The sequence below is a fragment of the Meles meles genome, chromosome 8 (assembly GCF_922984935.1).
Source record: "Meles meles chromosome 8, mMelMel3.1 paternal haplotype, whole genome shotgun sequence".
NCBI classification, from domain to species: Eukaryota; Metazoa; Chordata; class Mammalia; order Carnivora; family Mustelidae; genus Meles; species Meles meles.
Genome location: NC_060073.1, coordinates 78,607,867 through 78,626,932, shown reverse-complemented (window position 1 = coordinate 78,626,932; position 19,066 = coordinate 78,607,867). Strand labels below are relative to the sequence as shown.

The 19,066-nt window shown below is 40.9% G+C and overlaps 1 protein-coding gene across 1 annotated transcript in view; it reads right to left on the bottom strand.

Moving 5' to 3' along the window:
- FAT3 (FAT atypical cadherin 3) overlaps positions 1–19,066 on the bottom strand; it is a 662,119-nt gene that overhangs the window by 337,151 nt on the left and 305,902 nt on the right. Inside the window, exon 3 of the mRNA XM_046016531.1 lies at positions 16,615–16,929. Coding sequence (XP_045872487.1) covers positions 16,615–16,929 — 315 coding nt within the window. The remainder of the gene's footprint in view (positions 1–16,614; positions 16,930–19,066) is intronic.

The window sequence follows — 19,066 nt, the reverse complement described above, 5'->3', positions numbered from 1 at the left end:
TAGAGTTATTCATACATGTTTGTTCAATCAATTAGTGTGTAATTAATACATAAGACAGGGCACAATACCGTCAACTCATTAAAGGCCAGAGAATGTTGAATTTATTCATGATGAGTTCATAATACAGAGTGAATTTACAAGCACACAACCCACTACTTTAAAAATTTTGTTCTTAATAAGGCTTATAGACATCTAGGCCTATGTTTACCCCTTCCTTTATTTTACCTGTCAATATAATGGTTGACCTTCGTTAAAAATAAAGGACCTAAAGTTTCATAACCTCGATTTGTCTGTTGCTTTTTATCCTGAGGTATAAAATTCTAACTCTAGAGAACTTTTCTGTAGGTTCCCTAGATAGACTTCATCTTGTAGAAGATGTTATTCTAGAGCTATCACAGATAAAATATACGAGAGTTTTAACACTGTGAAGTATCACATAAATTACAATTATGATTGCAATTATTATTCTGACGTCTATTAGCAAAGACCAACTCCCATATTTCTCCTGTTTATGAAAGTAGAAGGCGTTTCCCCAATAATTGCCTGCTTTCTCCCCCACATATCAAATCACATTAATATCAAACATCATAAAAGGACAGTGGCAAGGCAGCAAAAGGTCACCATGATATTGTTTTAACCACGCCCACAACTTTAACTATTTCAGTTAATGTTAAGTAAAACTTGGCCCAGAACTGATGAGGTCATACCGAAACTGATTTCATAACCTAGCATAAACTGACCTAAAAAGGGACTAATGACCCTTTCGTTTTCCTGTATGAACACTTAGGAAATTTCCAGTACTGTGTACATTCTGACAACTTGCACACTATGTCAATATAAAATCTGTTTAAATCCCTCAGAGGCAGGTAAATCCAGAGATGACATTTTGAAAATAGTTCAAATGTCAAACGGGAGTTTAAACAAAAGCAACTAGTTGAGAAAATTTCAGGCATGTTTGGATTTCAGAAAGTTGTAAACGCTTTTTTGTTACAAAAGGAATTCAGAATTCCTTTTCTGAAGTGAGAATCCCTGTGCAGTATCAAAAGTGACACACATTATCCAAAGCATGTATTCGTTCGTTCGTTCGTTCCTTCCTTCCTTCCCTAGAGCATTCCTGTGTGGGAAGCATTGTTCTTGGAATGAATAACAATTGTCTTACTCCCCACTGCATCCAAGTGCCTATCTTAGGGTCTGTCACACAGTTAAGTGTTCAAAAAACAACGCTGAATGTTAACTACATAAATGAGTAAATAGCTGATGAGTTAATAACAATGTTTTCCCCCACTCTGAAGAATCTTATTTTCTTTGAACACAAATGCCAGCACACTTCCTGTCCTATGAATGGTTTAAGAATTGACCAAACATTTGTTTGGTTTTGCTTACTTTTGCTTCAGGTAGCCTGGATGCTGGAAGGTGAAAAAGCATGCCAGAAAAACAAACGAACAAACAAACAAACAAATAAATATCACTGCAGAGCAAACGTGCACCTTATTTAGCTGATAGGAGTCTAAATAGGCAGTAGAAAATGAAATTGTACAACCGTAGAGAAAACCTACATTGGGACCTGTGTCAGAATGGTATGCTATGGTTTCTTGCAGGACAAGGGGATGCCCAGTGCAAACATTACCATGAAGATACGTGAACAATCTGAAAGGACAGAAACTATTGGAATCCAAAAGGTTCCCTAAATGGCCAATGATAAAACCTTCATAGCTTATACAGATGTCACAGGGATCTTACCAAAAGAAATTTCACTTACCTTCTTACCGTCTAATGATTAATTTAAAAAAACAAAAAACAAAAAACAAAACTGGACTTTTTAAACAGTTTGTTTACAACAATTTTCCCGTAAGGGATATGGGTCAGAACTGTATGCCTCCCCTCCCCCTGGTGTTTATACAGAGAAAGTCTCTTCACCAACGCAGTCAGTGCAGGAGAAGAGAAAGCAATCATAGGACCCCAGGAAAAAAATGCCACAAAGACTGGTGAGGGATGCTGTGGTACATTTCCTCTGTGGGAGGAGCCTTCAAGGTCACTCTTCAGAGCCTACTGGTTCTCAGCCTACTTACTATTCTAATACCTTATTTATATGATGTCTCAGCAGATGAGAAGCAGCAAATTAGAAGGCAGAGCCCTGGAAGAGAGAGGCAGACTGATAACAGAAGTGAGAACTGGCAAGCTGAGCGCAAGTAAGGAGACCAAAACAGGACTGCATTTGATGGCTCCAGACAGTAATTCACAGTCCAAATGGAAACCCCGTGTCCATGACAGGCGACATAATTTGCAGAGCCCAGTGCAAAATGAAAATGCCAAGCCCCTCGTTCAAAAAAATTATTATGAATTTCCAGACAATGACAGCAGAGCATTAAACCAAGCAGGTGACCCTCTGAGCACGTGTCCTATATGACTGCAGAGGTAGCTGGACTATGAAGCCAAATCCACTTGTATCATTGTGTTCAGCATGCTAGGCTGGAAAAGTGAAAGACACAGATAATCCACTATGGAAAGTGGCGCAGAAATATAGCTGCTTTTTAAAATTGTTGTTTTGGCACAAAAAATTTTGAATTTCAGTTATCTGGGAAAACCACTTGGGTATAATTCCTCCATCTCAGGAGGTACAAGACATTGTTACAGTTAAAACACTAAACCATCAGTGACAAACTCAGCATTCACCCTCGACCCAGAATTTGCTTTGCTTAAGTGTTTTTGTCTTGTAAACAGCCTGTCTGTATTTTTATAGGTCTGAGAAGTTTCCTATTTCCTTATGTTCCTCCCATGCCGATCTGCAGAATCCAAAATCCATAAAGGCTTATTAAATCAGAGAGAGATGAAAGCACAAGATAACTTAAGTCATTCACTAGTCATTATAACCCAGCTATGTATTAATGCAGATCCACTGAAAACATCTCCAGTATTTCTAAACATATGCATGTAAATATAAATCCACCAACTCTATTTGATTAAAGTCTAAGAGGGAGACTTTGGAGACTCTGATTATCAAAGCCCACGTTGCACTGAAAGTCATTTCATTGGGCACTAAAACTACTTAAATACAAAAATTATACAAATATGTCTAAATCCAGTCTTGTAATAAACCACTTTAATAAATATTCCTATTTCCCGTGCATGAACATCATTTCTTCAAGAGGAAAGCATTTCTCACTATGACAGAAAACAATTTAACTAAGTAAAAAATGAACAATTTAGTATGTACATAGCCAAGATGAAGTATGTCTTTATAAAATGGGAAATTTTACAGAGAAGAGAAATTAACTTAAGTGGTAGGAAGTAAAATTGGATTTGTCTTGCTTAACTGCAATGGCACCATACTTAAAAATGGTGCCCTGGCAAAGGTTCCGCATTGTCAGCCTGTAAGAGTCTGTTTCTAATGTGATGGATTTATTTTACATCTCCTCGCTCATGTTCTCAGATGTTTTCCTTCCTAAAACAACCAATAAATATTACAACCATTTATTATTGCCAGAAAATGTCCCATAAAGAACCTTAATATTATTTAGTTAATCTCTGCATTTTAAAGCTGTGTGACAATATCAATAAATAACAGTTGATGGTGACATGACTCTGGACTATGAGATCTTGAAGTGTAGGGGCCTTGTGTTATCAGCCCCGGATGCTCTCTGTTTAACACAGTACCTGGTATACAGTAGGCACTCATGAAACATAAACATGTAATATATATCTGAGACCTCCAACACTTTTAATCGGACACATTCTTCATCAATTTTCAAGAAAACAAATTCCTTTGAAAGGCAAGAATGTGAAATGCATTTAATATTAACTATGAGAGTTGATATCGATAACTATAGTAGTTAATATTTCTTGAACACTTCATATGGACAAGACTAAGCCAAATGCTTTATAAAATACATTAACCCATTTAATCCTCAGAACTCAGTAACCTGATTTTACGAATGAGGAGCTTGAGCCATAATAAGTTAAAAACCTGTCCACAGCCATATGGTTGGTATGTGAATGAGTAGGGGTTCCAACCCAGAAGTAACCCGTGCTTCTCATGGGTATACTGAGTGAATTGCACAGAGTGAATTCCTAGAGGACAGGTAAGGTTACCATGCTCACCTTGTTCAATAGGTTAAGGATAAGCAGAGTTGTCTAAAATAGTGTAATTTACTTTCAACAGAATTGTTGGCCAATTTTCCTATGGAATCCTATAGATAAAATTTAAAATAGTAAATATCTAAGAACTATTCATAAAGAAAGATAGGGCTTAATCCAAGCACATGCTGGACATCACAAATATTTTTGATCATGACCCAAGGAATTACATAAATGAAAGAGAAAAAGTGATGGTCAATGTTCAAACCAATGTAAATGAAAGTCTCAGTAATAACATGACTTATAAAGACAAATGCCTTTCACTGATCTCCCCACCAATGACCAAATCTACACAGCAACCATTATCAGAGAACATTTCTTCCTTCTGAGCCTCTCTTCTGATTAGCTTTCTACAGCAATGGCCCTGCATGGTCCTTTCTTTGCATAAAGAGAAACCCATGTCAAGCTTTGATAGCAAAGTTACATGTTATTATTATAAGGTATGTTAGAGCAACTTGTAGTGCAAAGAGCAAAGAACAACACTGGGTTTCACTAGCACCAGAACCAGCCATCAGAAAGTCTGCAGGATCAAGCCCATCAGAGCTGGTCTGTCTGTCAGTCTGTAGCTGTTTCACACACACAGCCTCTATCTTAGTTCCTTCAGGTTGTTCTAACGAAATACCATAGACCAGGTGGCTCATAAACAGACATTTATTTCTCCTAGCTCTGGAGTCTAGAAGCTCAAGGTCAAGATGCCAGCACATTCGGTGTCTAGTTAAGGCCCACTTCCTTGGTTGAAGGAAGGTATCCTTCCCGCAGTGTCCTTGCAGGGCACAAAGGGAGAGGAATCTCTCCAGAGTCTCTTTGACAAGGCAGTCAAGCTTCTTCCTGAGGGTGGGATTTCACCCTTGTGACATAATGATTTTCCAAAGGCCCCACATTCAAATACCATCACCTTGGAGATTTGGTTTCAACATGAATTTTAGAGGGACACAAACATTCATCTACAGTCCTCAAGTCCACGATAGCCGGAGATTATTTCCGAATCTCGACAACAAATTCCTGGAAGAGAGAATCTTGATTTTGGTATCAAGGAAGGAAGAATTGAGAGTTAATGCTCAGAGAAAGGAGATGATGCTGTAAGGTGGTGAGATAGCTCTGAAGTTATTTACAACAATATATCTTCTCTGTGAAGACTGTCTTCACATTTCAAGTTCTCAGGCTCACCAAGTCCTTGGTAATTATTTCTACACAGTCTCTTCTATTAGCACCCTCTTTCCTTCTCTACAGTGCCAGGGTCCTTGATAGACTCTAGGACTTAGTCAAATGTAGAGACGGTTTCAGGGCCCTCAACAGCAAATAAACGTCCCTTCTCATGCCAGTTTCCCATCAGTGTTAGGTTGAAATGGATGCAAAGTGTGGGCATAATATGAAAGGCTGTTATCATCAATTAGTGTGATGGGAAAATGAGCATGTGAGGCAGGTGTTGATGCTCTTGACTCTCGTTCCAACTCTTTGATTTATAGGTGAGGATTCCAAGGCCTATAGAAATGAGGTAAGCTTGTTAGAAGAGGAGTTAACAGCAGGGGCTAGGTGAAAGTCCAGACAACCCAACTACTGTTACTAGTGCTCTTTCCAAGGCATCTTTTTTATTTTACTCTTGGGAGTAAACATATCTAAAATAGGGAGAGAGGCTTCTAGGAGGCTAAGAGAGCCCCATCGCAGTCCACTTTTCAGACATGACTTAAAGAGTCACATGTATGAAAGTCAACAGCACAGAGAGACACAGTCTCACAAGATGAAAATTTAATGAATCTATAGATAAAGTGTTATACTTATTTGTACTTTGAAGACACCAACTGCCTCAGGCCTTAATCATACAATGTGGATGCCGAGTTAGCTAAAAAAAAACCTCTGCCTGAAAACATCATTTAACGTTTATTGAGAGCTTACTACATGCTGAGTACTTTTAAAATGACTTCATGTATATTAACTCATTTAATCTTGGTGGCAATCCAATTCATTAGTTACTATAATTACTCCCATTTTCTCAGAGCAGGAAACCGAAGCTCAGAGAGGTAATATAGTGCACCCAATATCATGTTGCTAAGAAGTGAGTGAGCTGGGATTTAGATGCGAAGACATCTGATTCTAGAGTCCAGGCTCTTGAGCACTACTCTACTTGGCTTCTCCCCTCCCCCGTACTGTTGGGAAGCCTAATACACTAACCCATGCGAAGTGCTCAACAAACCTCTGTCAGTTTGCTGCAACATACTAAAGTCTTAGTACAACACCTTACTATATGTTGGTTTTAGAATTTTGTTAGAGTTCCATGTGCTTTCCTAGAATAATCTACCTCTAGGTGAATGACATTTAATAGATTTCTGGAACACGCATACCTCTTTGTAACAATGTCAAGAAGCTAGGAAAGAAGTCATACAAAGATGACAGAAAATGACAAGTCCAGAATATAAAGTAGTAACAGTACTAAAACTGGCCTTTAGGCGCTCAAGGTTAATGGTAATCCAGTAGTGACTTTACATGTAGAAACTTTCAGTGCTTTGAAAGAACCATGCTTCCAGAGAATCAGCTTTAAAAGGCTGAGAAATGACAAAAAGAATGAGACTGATGAGATCCCGATTTGTGAGGGACACTGAATGCCAGTCAACAACAACTTCCAGGTGGTCCCATGGACCCCAGGGAGCATGTGAGCCCCATCATGGATGGCCTTCCAGAAGTCTTGAAATGCTTCGAGTGATGTCATGTCACACAGTCTCTCATTGAAACCCTTATCCCTTTCCAAATAAATAATCTTAACGAGATCACGAGTACTGCAAAACAAATGAAAAACAAACTATCTAACTAAAGCCAGGCTTGACTAGTGTAAAAATCACTAGAAGTCTTAATATTTGGTCAAGTAAGCAGAGCACTGCACTATGAACCCGTGACCCTTGACTCTGCATACTACCCTCACCCCTTTAGGAGAGCGCAATCTTACTTCCCATCTGTACCCTGAGACTACACCTGATAGTAGCTTCCTAGGGCTGCTGGAACACAGTACCGCAAATTGGGAGGCATTAAAGGAGAAATTTATTCAGCTACAGCTCTGGAAGTTAGAAGTCCACAATTAGGGAGGGTTATGCTCCTAGGCAGGCTCACGCTCCCTCTAAAGGCTCCAGACAGGAATCCTTCCTTGTCTTTTCCTACTTTCCAGTGGTTGCTGGCAGTCCTCAGCCTTACTTGGTTTGTGGCATCATTACTCTTATGCCTCCTTCTTCACCTGTCTTCTGTAATAATATCTCTGTGTCCAGACTTTCCTCTCCTAATAAGGACACTAGGTACTGAATTCGGGTCCACCCTAATCCAGTATGAAAGAATTTTAACTTAATTATACCCGCAAAGATCCTGTTTCCAAATAAGATCCCATTCATGAACACAGGGGAATTAGGACTTCAGCACTTCTTTGGGGAGCGTCATGCACCTGTTTGGACAGTGTACATACAATCATCTGAAAGCTTTCCCAGCGCCAAAGTTATAGGCCCATTAAAGTGTTTATTGAGTTTGCTCCCATTTTTTCAAATTAGATAGCCTTTGTCTTCAGCATTAGGGACCATTAATCAGACAAACCCTTAGCTCTGCGCCGACTAGCCGGGTGACCCTGGCAAATTGCCTGGGAGCCCAGAGCCCCGGTTTCTTTCCAGGATTGCAGTTCAAGCTAAAGAAGAAAACACCAGCATGCCTGGGACAGGGTAGCGCTATACTCTGGGTGAAGGTTTCTCTTCCCACCTTCCTGTCATACCTGAGAAAGAAAGACAGGCCCAGGCAGGATCCAGGAGTCTCCCTAACAATGGTGGGGAAGAATGTAGAGAAGCAAAGCAGGGGTTTCAATTAAAATTCACTGTTTCTCTCAGAATAGAACAAAGTAATAAACCAATGCAGTAAATTAGTGCTGTGGAATTAACGCCCAGATAGAAGAAATAAAAGAAAAATTTATGACCTTAATCAATCTCTTTTTAAAGATATATATACACAGCTCCATCATCTGTTTTATTTATACCTTCCAAATAATTCTCAGTCATTTTCAGGAGCAGTAAGGCCCACAGCTGAGCCCCAGGGGCAGGCTGAATATCTAGGAGCTCTACCCCATCTCGGCGGGTCAGCAAGAAGACAGGGGAGCAGCATGTAAGGCTTAGCACCAGCCACACTGAATGACCAGCACCCTGCCCCTGAGGAGGCAGCTTTGAGCCACCTACAGAGCTGGTCGGTCCCCAGCTAGCTGGTGGCATCATTCTCTTCCCTCCAGGGAAGTGCCTGTCTGTCCCTCTCTGTCCACTCTCCCTTTTGCCAAAATTCCCCATTCCTGACTGTCATTTGGTTTTATACAATCCTTTCGCCAAGTAACAGTTGTATTAATGCAAAGATCTGAATCTCTGAAATGGGTAGAATCTCATACTGTTGCCTAACTAGCAATCCTGTCCTTTGTAAGGACAAACTGGACTTAATTTGGGGGGGGAGGGGTGGTCCAAAGATTTCCTTCCTATTACTGAGGGGGACACCAGTTCCCACTTTGCTAAGTCTTTCCAATCCTATGTTGTATCTAAAGATGGTGATCTGGGCCCCCAGTGTAAGTCCCCACAAATCTACCGGCCGGCTGGGTCTTGTAGCGCCCTGCATACTTACTGGGAATGCCAATGGCCTCGGAGAGCCTTCATCTATGTACTTGACTACAGAATCCACCGTGGAGGTCAAAAGATTTTTTTTTTAATATTTTATTTATGTATTTGACACAGAGAGTGATCACAAGTAGGCAGAGAGGCAGGTAGAGAGAGAGGAGGAAGCAGGCTCCCTGCTGAGCAAAGAGCCCAATGTGGGGCTCAATCCCAGGATCCTGAGATCATGACCTGAGCTGAAGGCAAAGGCTTAACCCCCTAAGCCACCCAGGCACCCCGGTCAAAAGTTTTTTGATTTTTTTTTTCTTTATCATCCACTTTTATTCCAGGAAAAGGACAATCCTCATATTTATCCATCAGAACGCTGACATTAAGCAGAAACAGGATTTGGAGTTGTGTAAGTCTTTCAAGGGAATAAACCCGGAAACCCTCAAAATAATCTCTTCACGCTGTCTTCTGAAGAATGCTCTTCACAACTGACTCTGATGACAATTCTGTTATAGCCAAATCCTATCCAAATACGAAGAGTAGAGAAAAGGATAACTTTATCCACATTCATTCTGTGTGAAGTTCTGTTATTATTTTGTTCTTTTTTTTTAAGATTTTATGTATTTTTTTGACAGAGAGAGACACAGCGAGAAAGGGAACACAAGCAGGGGGAGTGGGAGAGGGAGAAGCAGGTTTCCCGAGGAGCAAGGAGCCTGATGCGGGGCTCAATCTCACGACCCTGGGATCATGAGATGAGCCGAAGGCAGACGCTTAATGACTGAGTCACCCAGGCACCCCTATTTTGTTCTTCTTTTCCTAATGGATTTGATTTCAAGTATTCACAGAGCCTTTAAAATACAAAGAATCTAGAGTCTGAGGGAAGTGAGAGGCAGCTCTAGATTTTTCCCCCATTTTTATTTTATTTCATTTTATTATTGATGATAAATAGGTACGCATACCTACCTATATGTAGATATACGTATAGATGCCCTTTTTTTTGGTTAACTACACCATCATACCTTTATAACCAGTCATTCACTTTACACAGGTTCCTTTGGTAAGGGCCATATGGAAGAGTCCTGCAAAATATTCCATATTCATTTATTGGCTCACAACGGGGCTAATTTTACCTCTAGGAGACATAACAATGCCAAGAGGTATTTTGACTGTCACAATTCTTGTCCTATTCACTAATGCATAGGACAGCCCTCACCAGGAGACTTGTCCAGTCCAGAATGCTGATAGTACCAGGTTGAGAAACTCTGAAACTAGCACTTACAATCATAACAAGCATGCAGACAAAATCGAGCCACAGGAAGGACAGCCACAGTCCACAACAGGGAAAAGCATATTCTCCCTCAAGATGGCCAGCCCTGACCAAGCCCTCTGCCCCCTCAGAACCCCAACCCCATTCCTCCAGCCCATAGTTGTGAGTTGATCAAGTGGGGAAACCCGCAGCCTCCCAGGGAACATAATGACAGTGCAGAAAAGTTCCCTTTGTCCTTGTTCATTAGGAGCACATTCACGGGGATGCAAAGGTCACTGCTGAATTTAAATAACCCCCCTGTGATAAATCTGCATGAGCCTGATTTGTTCTACTGGACTTGTTGGATTAAATGAACACAATTTAATGTTCTATAGGACAAGGCCTCCTTTCATGGCTGAAAGAAGGAGCGAAGGTGATTTACAGTTTCATACATACTCATTCGCTGCATTATCTGCTTTGTGCCTGTACTTATGAATATCAACTCATCATCTCGCGGCCATTTCTACCCATTCAGGAGAATTTAGCTTTCCATTAGGAAGGAATAAAGAATAAGACATGGTAACAAGAGATTTCCCCAGTGTTCACACTGAAGAAAAAGCACCAATATTTGTACCCTTGTCCCTCACCTTGGGTGTTTCTTTCTTTTTAATCTCTGGTTTTTTACATAAAACAAGGTTTCCTTCTGGTTTCCAGGAAAAGAGGGTTTCCTAAGCAGATTATCACCAAACAGGGCTGTGCAGCAACATTAGGATTAGGTGACTTAATATACTACATTATTTTTGAGTACCACTATCTTACGAACTAACCCTTTTTTATAATGAGATACTAATATCAAATGTCTGTTTATTCATTGAAGTAGGTCTGACCTCCACTTAGTACCAACTTCCCCTTCACCCTATATATGTGGAAATAATACAAGTGCATCCGAACATTATATAACCCAGATTTTTATCAACCACAAGCCTTAGGAATCAGTGATGTTTTTGCTCACGGATGACTAAAGAGACTGGATTTTCGTTTGTCTCCACTTCATAAAACACAAAGTATAAGCAATGTTATGAGATCTGATTTTGGGGGTGGCAAAGAGAGAGCACTTTTAATTCATAGTCATACCTCAAAACTCCAGCACTGTGAGGAAAGAGTGTACGGATAAATTAGAAGGTGGAAACAACCTTGCCCTCAGTTGCGTGTCTCAGCACCATGTTACCTCCCTCTTGTGTTTCTTGTGGATACTAAATTCTAGGGCCTTGCTAAGGAGGCCCTCTAGGGAAGCAACATCCGGCTCCCCTGGAAACTTGCTAGAAATGCAAATTATCAGGCTCCCCCTCAGCGATCTGCAGCCTAATAAGATGGTCAGGTGATCATGCTGAATTCGTGGTCTTGACTTTTCCCTTTTCCTTCTGTTACCCCTCCTGCTGACTTACCCACTGTGTCTTATACATACACCAAAAGGTATGTTAATAGTATCTGGAGTTGATTAAAAAACAGAAGACATCCAGTATTCTAATAAGCTACTCCTCTCATTTTAATAGGGAAAAAAGATCTAAATCCAAAGATACCACCGGATGATGGCAGAATTTGAGGTGTCCCTGCAGCAGAAACACTTTTAAAGAGGATCTCTGCCTTTCCACCCACCTGGTGGGCAGAGCAGTTGGTCTATCCACACATTAAGCATCTTTTGATCAAGTTTGTCCCAAGATGCTCGCAGAAAGTAAAAGAGAGTTGGGCTTCATCACCACTCAAACACAGGTGGAGATGCCTGTGACCAAAGCATGCATCGAAGGGAAACATCACAACTGCAGGAAGGAAATCAGAAAGCCTATGCCCTAGGTAACCGACCAGCAGAAGATCTGGAAGAAGCAAGGATCACTTTCACAGACATGGGCTCTCAAGGCAGCATATGCCAATCCTGGTTGTATGTTTAACAGAGGCAAAGGAAAACATAGAGGGATCTTTCCTATTGTATGTTTTTTCCCCCTGAAAGTATTATTTCTAAGTTGACCTCTCAAAAGAAAGAGATGCAACCCAAGGCTTTTAAAAATCCAAACATCACCAAACCAAAGAGAGAGAGAGAGAGAAGAGATGCATATATTTGTTACTTCTAATATCTTACTACGTTCCAGACATTTATGAGTCTTTTAAAATTCCTTTTCTAATTGTATAATGCCTCTCAAACTAGCTTAAGTAGGAGCGGATGGGTTTTCAAGGTCAACTTAACTTGTTTTCTGGCTTGCTCTCTCTGCAGATGGACCCATTTTTCAGGGCCCACTTCAGATCTGGGAAGTCCTTGCCGCAGCCCCTTTCTGACATGTTACCCTGTTCACAGCTTACATTCCACAGAGTTTGACCATTTATTTCTTATAAGTTGCCTTACACTCTTTGCTAAAGTACATTGTATGTGTGACAGTCCTATTTTTCCCATGAGAATAAATTCCCTGAATGCACAAACGATCTCATGCTTCTCTTATGTATCTGCCATCCCGCAACACCTGGGGTCTAAAATAGCAGCAGTAGACAATAGTGCATAATATACTTTATAAGCCTGAATGGAAGGTTCCAGTGCTATACACCGTGTACTGAGGAAAAACACTGCTGCCTTTCAAGTACGTCTTCATCAAAAGACAGTGCTGGGAAGACTATGCGTGCAACTTACATAAACTTTATTCTAGGGCAGAATACAGGATGATTAATAATAGTAACAGCAGGGGCGCCTGGGTGGTTCAGTGGGTTAAAGCCTCTGCCTTCGGCTCGGGTCATGATCCCAGGGTCCTGGGATCAAGCCCCGCATCGGGCTCTCTGCTTAGCAGGGAGCCTGCCTCCCCACTGCCCCGTCTCTGCCTGCCTCTCTGCCTACTTGTGACCTCTGTCTGTCAAATAAATAAATAAATAAAATCTTAAAAAAAAAAAAATAGTAACAGCAACAGCTAACATCTCCTGAGTGCTCTACCAAATGCTGGCGTGCTTGCGCTCTGCTAAGTGGTATCCATACTACTAAATACAACTAAAATAAACCTTCTAAAACCCTGGAGGAACTTCTCACACCTGTTCCCCAACTGAGCCAGGATGACTAGTCATCAGCTAAGGCCAGCTAAGATTTTGTTTCAAGGGCTGGAAGTAAGCATTTGAGTGCCTGCTTCCCCAAAGAGGCAAGTGGACACCAGCCTGCTGGGGGACTGCAGCTCAGAACACACTGGTAGGGCTCTAGTTACCCGTGAGCTGGGGCAGACATCCACAAAGATGCTGCCCTGGACTGAATTCGGCTGCTCTGCCTGGAGTGATACAGGGGTTCTCTGTACAGGTCAGAAAGGACCTCAGAGGTACAGTTTTTGTTTTTACTCTTAAGCCACAACAATTACTCAGGAAGGTCCCAGATTACTGCTTTTATGTGGTTTTACGTCTGTTAGAAAAAAAAAAAAAGGCATTTTGGGTAGGGAACACTGTTCAACAGAGAAATTTCTCTCACTGCTTAGGTCTGGGACATCTGTTATCTGCTGCAGGCTGTGGACCATACCACTGACATTATTTGAGCATGCATAATCATTTAAATCTTATTTATTATGGAGCACATTCCCAAAACAAAACAAAAGTCTTTAAATTTCAGCTCTACCACAAAGGAAGGAATGAAAGGTCAGTTTCCTAGAGTCTACATCCAGTTGAAAAAAAAAAAAATCTAAAGAAAAGATCTTTAATAAATATGCTGGTGGGTGCACTCCCACTTCATTACTAAAAGATGTTACGTTAACATAACTATTTCAGACAAATGCCTTTGGAAAGACAGGAAGAAATGCCAAAGCGTAGGAGTAGAGGGTTTGTAGAACTGGCTAAAGACTGCTCCACGGGCAGCATTATATTAGAGCAATGATTTCCACAAGAATTACACCAGGCTTGTGGGTCTGTGAATTTCCATAGAAAGGAATAGAGTAATAACATTCTTACAGAGCTTTGTAGTTTACCGACAACTTTCAAACACATCACGACTTTCAGTCTTCATGAGTAACACCCGCCCCCCCCATGAAGTCAGCAATGCCATTTTCATTTTACAGATAAGAAGCTGAGGTCTAAGAAGAGTGAATGATGTGTCTGTAATCAAAGGTAAGGCAGTCAGAATGGGGTATCACCGATTGCTGTCTCAATGCTGCAGGCACTGTGCTAATGTGCTAAGCATTTCAGAGGACTCCTAAGTTCCTTGCAACAATCCTTGCTCAGTAAAAAGGAAAGTTTCAGAAAGGTTCCATAATTTTCCCAAGTTCATGAAACAGGTGAAGTCAGGACTGTCTCATTTGGTTTATGTTTCCCCTTGGTGTGGTCAGTGGTGTTTCCCGGCAAGGAAGTGCAGAGCAGGGACTTAAAAACCAGGACTTCTAACCCCAAATATGACCGCCTCCATGAGCCCTCCCTGACCATCACTCTCACCAAAGCCGCGTTGAGTGAAATTCCCCCACCATGATCAACTATTGTACTCTTTCACTGTGTGATAAACATGAGTTACTTTGTTAATTTCATGTACGTTTGGGTCCCAGGAAGGTTTGGACCATATCTTAAGTTTATCACTGTTCCTAGACTTTGTTTGGAAACTAGTAGGCATGATAATACATGTCTGGTAAGGGAATCAATAAAATCCAGTGTTTTCTTACCATGTGCTAGAGAATTACAAAGTAATGCTCTATCTTTCTTTTAGACAATTAGAAAAGGAAGTCTAAAATGCCATTCCTGGTACAAATGGCTTTTTAAAATCTATGGCAAGGACAGAGAAATTATAAATAAAATTAAGGCTCTTATTACACATTATAGGCTACATTGTGACAATACAAGAGTTTCTGAGATTTCATGCAAACTTCTAAAATCTGCACAAAAGACAGCTTTAGTTACACGTTCTTCTCTGCAGATAATCTACAGCCTACCTTCTTCACATCCAATTCAAATCCTTCCCTATGGCTTCATTCTAAAATCTTTTCGGTCATCAGAGAAGAAAGAGAAGAGTTGAAACTGCCCTTCTGCTGGGTCTTTTACTTCTCATAAAGAGGGTGGTGGGCTCACTCTGAATGACTCAAGTGGCAAGGGAATTAGAAGGAAGGCAGAAGGTGACTGGGGGTGTTTCACATTCCACAGGGGTTGTGAAATATGAAGACATCTGTGCCCTCCACTTCTTTACTGTGTCATTTTTTTCGGTCTTCATCCTCTCTCTCTCTCTTGACTTTCTAAAGTATCTGAATTTGTTTCTCTGTCACCATATTCCACAGAGCCCTTAGCTATGCTGAGAAAGTGAATCAGGAGGGGATTTCCAGCACAGCTCAGGGGTCCCACAGGTCCTTGGGCAGTTTCCCTTATGTAACACGGTTCTGAAAGGCTGAGCTAGCCTCCACATCTCTGAGACTTCTCTTGCAAGTTCCAGCAGGTTTCAGTCAGAAAGTGATAGAAGATGACCACTCTTTGTCTAGGAGTAAAATGCAAGTGAAATCCTGATTCCACTGTTCACATGTGAGACGCTGCCTAACAAGACGACTGACCCACTTATAATTAGAGAAAATCAATTATTTCCAAAAAAAACATGACATTCTCTCTAAAGTATTTTCACAGGAATCTGACATTTATAAAATACATGAGGTCAGCTGTATGTTTCCTCTTTAACAAGCAGAGGCAGGAGAAATGACTATCAGCCCCATCAGTAGTTTGTCAGGGAAACTGGGTATGTCCACACCAGCAAATACCAACCAGCCTAACTTTTGACCACTGTCAATTCACTTGCCCAGGGTGAACCAACAATAGCTTTTTTTTTCTTTTTTCTAACTTTCACTTAATTCAGACTCTATCCACCATAATTCTCACTGACGGTTTGGCTCTCTTGTTCAGATCTAAACAAGGCAAGTCACAAGAAAGCAAGGAACCTCTGAGACCTTACCAGGGTATGTACTTCTCTCAGAATGCAGTCCACCAAACTCCCCACCTGCCCCTCCTGAGCCTTAGCCAACAAACTGTCAGAATGATTTCTAGAAATGTTTTTATGCAAAGGACCTAAAAATTTAAAGGTGGTACATTTTATGTAAAAATTGAGATACCGGATGTTCTTCTAAACATTAACACTATACTTATGGGCACTACAGTAATCACAAAAAATCTGGGGTTTAAATTTAAGGCTTAAAGATCATTTACACCAAGCTGGATGAAGGTCAAGCAAAGGAGAAGCTCCCAGAAGTACAGGTGTCACAAAGCCAGCTTACCGACAGAACCCAGCATTGGCCAGGTCATTCCTTCCCCAGAAAGACAAAAGGGGCAAGCAGCCTTCTGTGTGGCTTGGGAACCACTTTTTATTATAATGATGAAAGCAAATCTAAAGCTTTTAGTGAAAGCCTCTCATTTCTATTAGATCATTTCACCTTGGTTCAGCTGAAGTTAAAACATACCAGCCAGAATATACCAAGTAGAATGCTCACATTTTCAGAAACTACCCCCAGGAAGAAATGAAGAGAGAGAGAGAGAGAGAGAGAGAGAATGTTATTCTCCATATCATAAAGTAAGTCAGGGGAAAAATAAATGAAATAAATAAGCAGGTATCAGGCTGATGGATTTAAAAGCTGGACGACCAATGGAAACAAAGTAATATGAGCATTCCCTTACCTGTTCTGGTATTGATGGCAAAGAAGTTCTGGGGATTCCCACTTGTAATCCTGTATGTCAGTTTCTCATTGGAACTGGAGTCTGGATCCTCAGCCTGGATCTGAATGACAGATACATCCTTTGGCGAGTTTTCCATGACAACAGGATAATAAATAGGTTCCGAGGTCAGGGGGGCATTGTCATTCACATCTTCAATTTCAATGTAGACCTCAATAGTGGAATAAAGTGGAACAACGCCCCGGTCTGTGGCATACACGGTCAGCCAGTAGGACCCCGTTGTCTCTCGATCAAGAATGTCTGCAGTAGAGATGACTCCTAAAAGAAAAGCAGAATGAACATGACTGCTACAGCAAAACTGGAAGGAGGTAAGTAAATTGTTCCTGATTCAGGGGGGCTGTGCAAAGTAATCTTGACATATTAAAAAAAATCCTTAATACAAATTTAATTAAGATGTTTCTCTTTAGGCGCGCCTGGGTGGCTCAGTGGTTTAAGCCTCTGCCTTCGGCTCAGGTCATGATCTCGGGGTCCTGGGATCGAGCCCCGCATCGGGCTCTCTGCTCACTGGGAAGCCTGTTTCTCCCTCTCTCTCTGTCAAATAAATAAATAAAATATTAAAAAAAAGATGTTTCTCTTTACATAAGAAAATTATTTTCTGCAATACTATATTAAAGAGTTCTCCTACCATTTGAGAAGTATCATTTCATTCACAAATACTTTATTTAAATTTTGGGGAAAAGACATACCTTAATACACATACACGTACACATGTGCATGGATACACACACACACACACACACACACACACACACACACACACGACCATAGGGAGCAATGGGAAGAGAGTAGTCCAGAGGTCAAAACACTTCCCAAGGCTCATGGGAAATCAGGGCAATGTCAGGTCAGTATCTCCATTTGACCTGATATTGAGTTCATTTCCTATGCAACAGAAAGCTGTCCTAGGGTAAATTATTTTATTTGTTCATTCACAAAAATGAAAAAGGCCTTTCAAATATTCCTTTGCAAGTTAGGGTGGAAAATATTTTGCATGCAAAGATGGAAGCTTCCTTCACAGTTTCCCTGAAAATCCAATGTCACAGTTATTCCAAAAGAATGAGAGAAGAAGCTATACCAGCATGCTTTCTGAATGATCTTTACCCCGTCAAGAACCCTCCAGAGGGCTCTACATAAATCCTGAGCCACTCTGAGAGCTACTCTGGACAATCATTTTAAATTAGGAGCAGAAAAATGCCTGATCTCCTCCTTTCACTTTTCCCACTTCATGGTCAAAATAAGTGCCAACCAGGAAATCTGATGTCCTTCAGAAAAGCCAGAAAGAAAACACAGTGCTTTAGAATATTTTCACAGTGTTCACCCAAAACACCACGCTATAGAAACTTGCTACAGGAGCTCCTAACCACTTTCACCAGGGTGGGAAAACTTGGGCTTAGCTTATAAAATCTCTTAGAGGAATCAGGATACTTGTGGAACGCATGCAATCTGTGTAAATCCTTAAACCAGAAAAGAAAGCCATGAAAAATGTCAAGAAATAGCTCTCCAATTCTAGACTGAATGATCTACCCTCTGCATTCCCGTCAGACTTTAGACTGTATTAGGCACATATTTTGACCTACCAACCCTGGATAAACAAAATGCCAAGTAGGGCAATTGGAAGAGAGGAGGGCATTGTCTGTCTAGAAACAGGCTGGAGTACTCTAAGTTGTCTCAAACTAAGAATGGCTGATATAGTAAGGGAAAGAACCTAACTGATGGAGTTTCAGCTCCAAAGTTATCCAGCAAGGAACTGTTATGCATTGGTAAAAAGATAATCTGTTTTTTTTTTTCTTTTTAAAAAGATTTTATTTTTAAATAATCTCTATACCCAACATGGGGCTTGAACTTACAACCCTGAGATCAGGAATCACATGCTCTACTGACTGAGTCAGCCAGGCACCCTGACAAAAGACAATCTTAAATATCCTCAATGCAAATATGTAAAACATGATGGGTTTCTTGTAGATTCACGGGTATTACCTAGAAGTCAAAATAGGGATGGTCATATGGCATCAGGAGAATAGAGAGCAGATAACAGGGTAAGAAGAAAAACAGGAAGAGCAAAACACAGTAATTATAAACATACTGCTATGGGTCCATTGACTAAATGAGTAATAGACACCCTTATAAACTGGGCTGAAACAGGGTAGAATGATACGACATTAAGGCCAAGAGAGGCTGGTGGGCCGGAGACCTGGCCAGGTGTGAGCATGTCTACAGGGCTCAGGCATGTCACACACGCCAAGGTCAGTTTTCTGGAACACTCACAACAGTAAAAGCCATGAGCCACCATGTAGACATAGTGACAGAGCTCTTCAAGTCAGAGGATGGTCAAGTGACATGAAATCAAGCAGTTTCTGGAATGAAGACAAAGAGTAGGCTGGCAGGATCTCTGATGCGG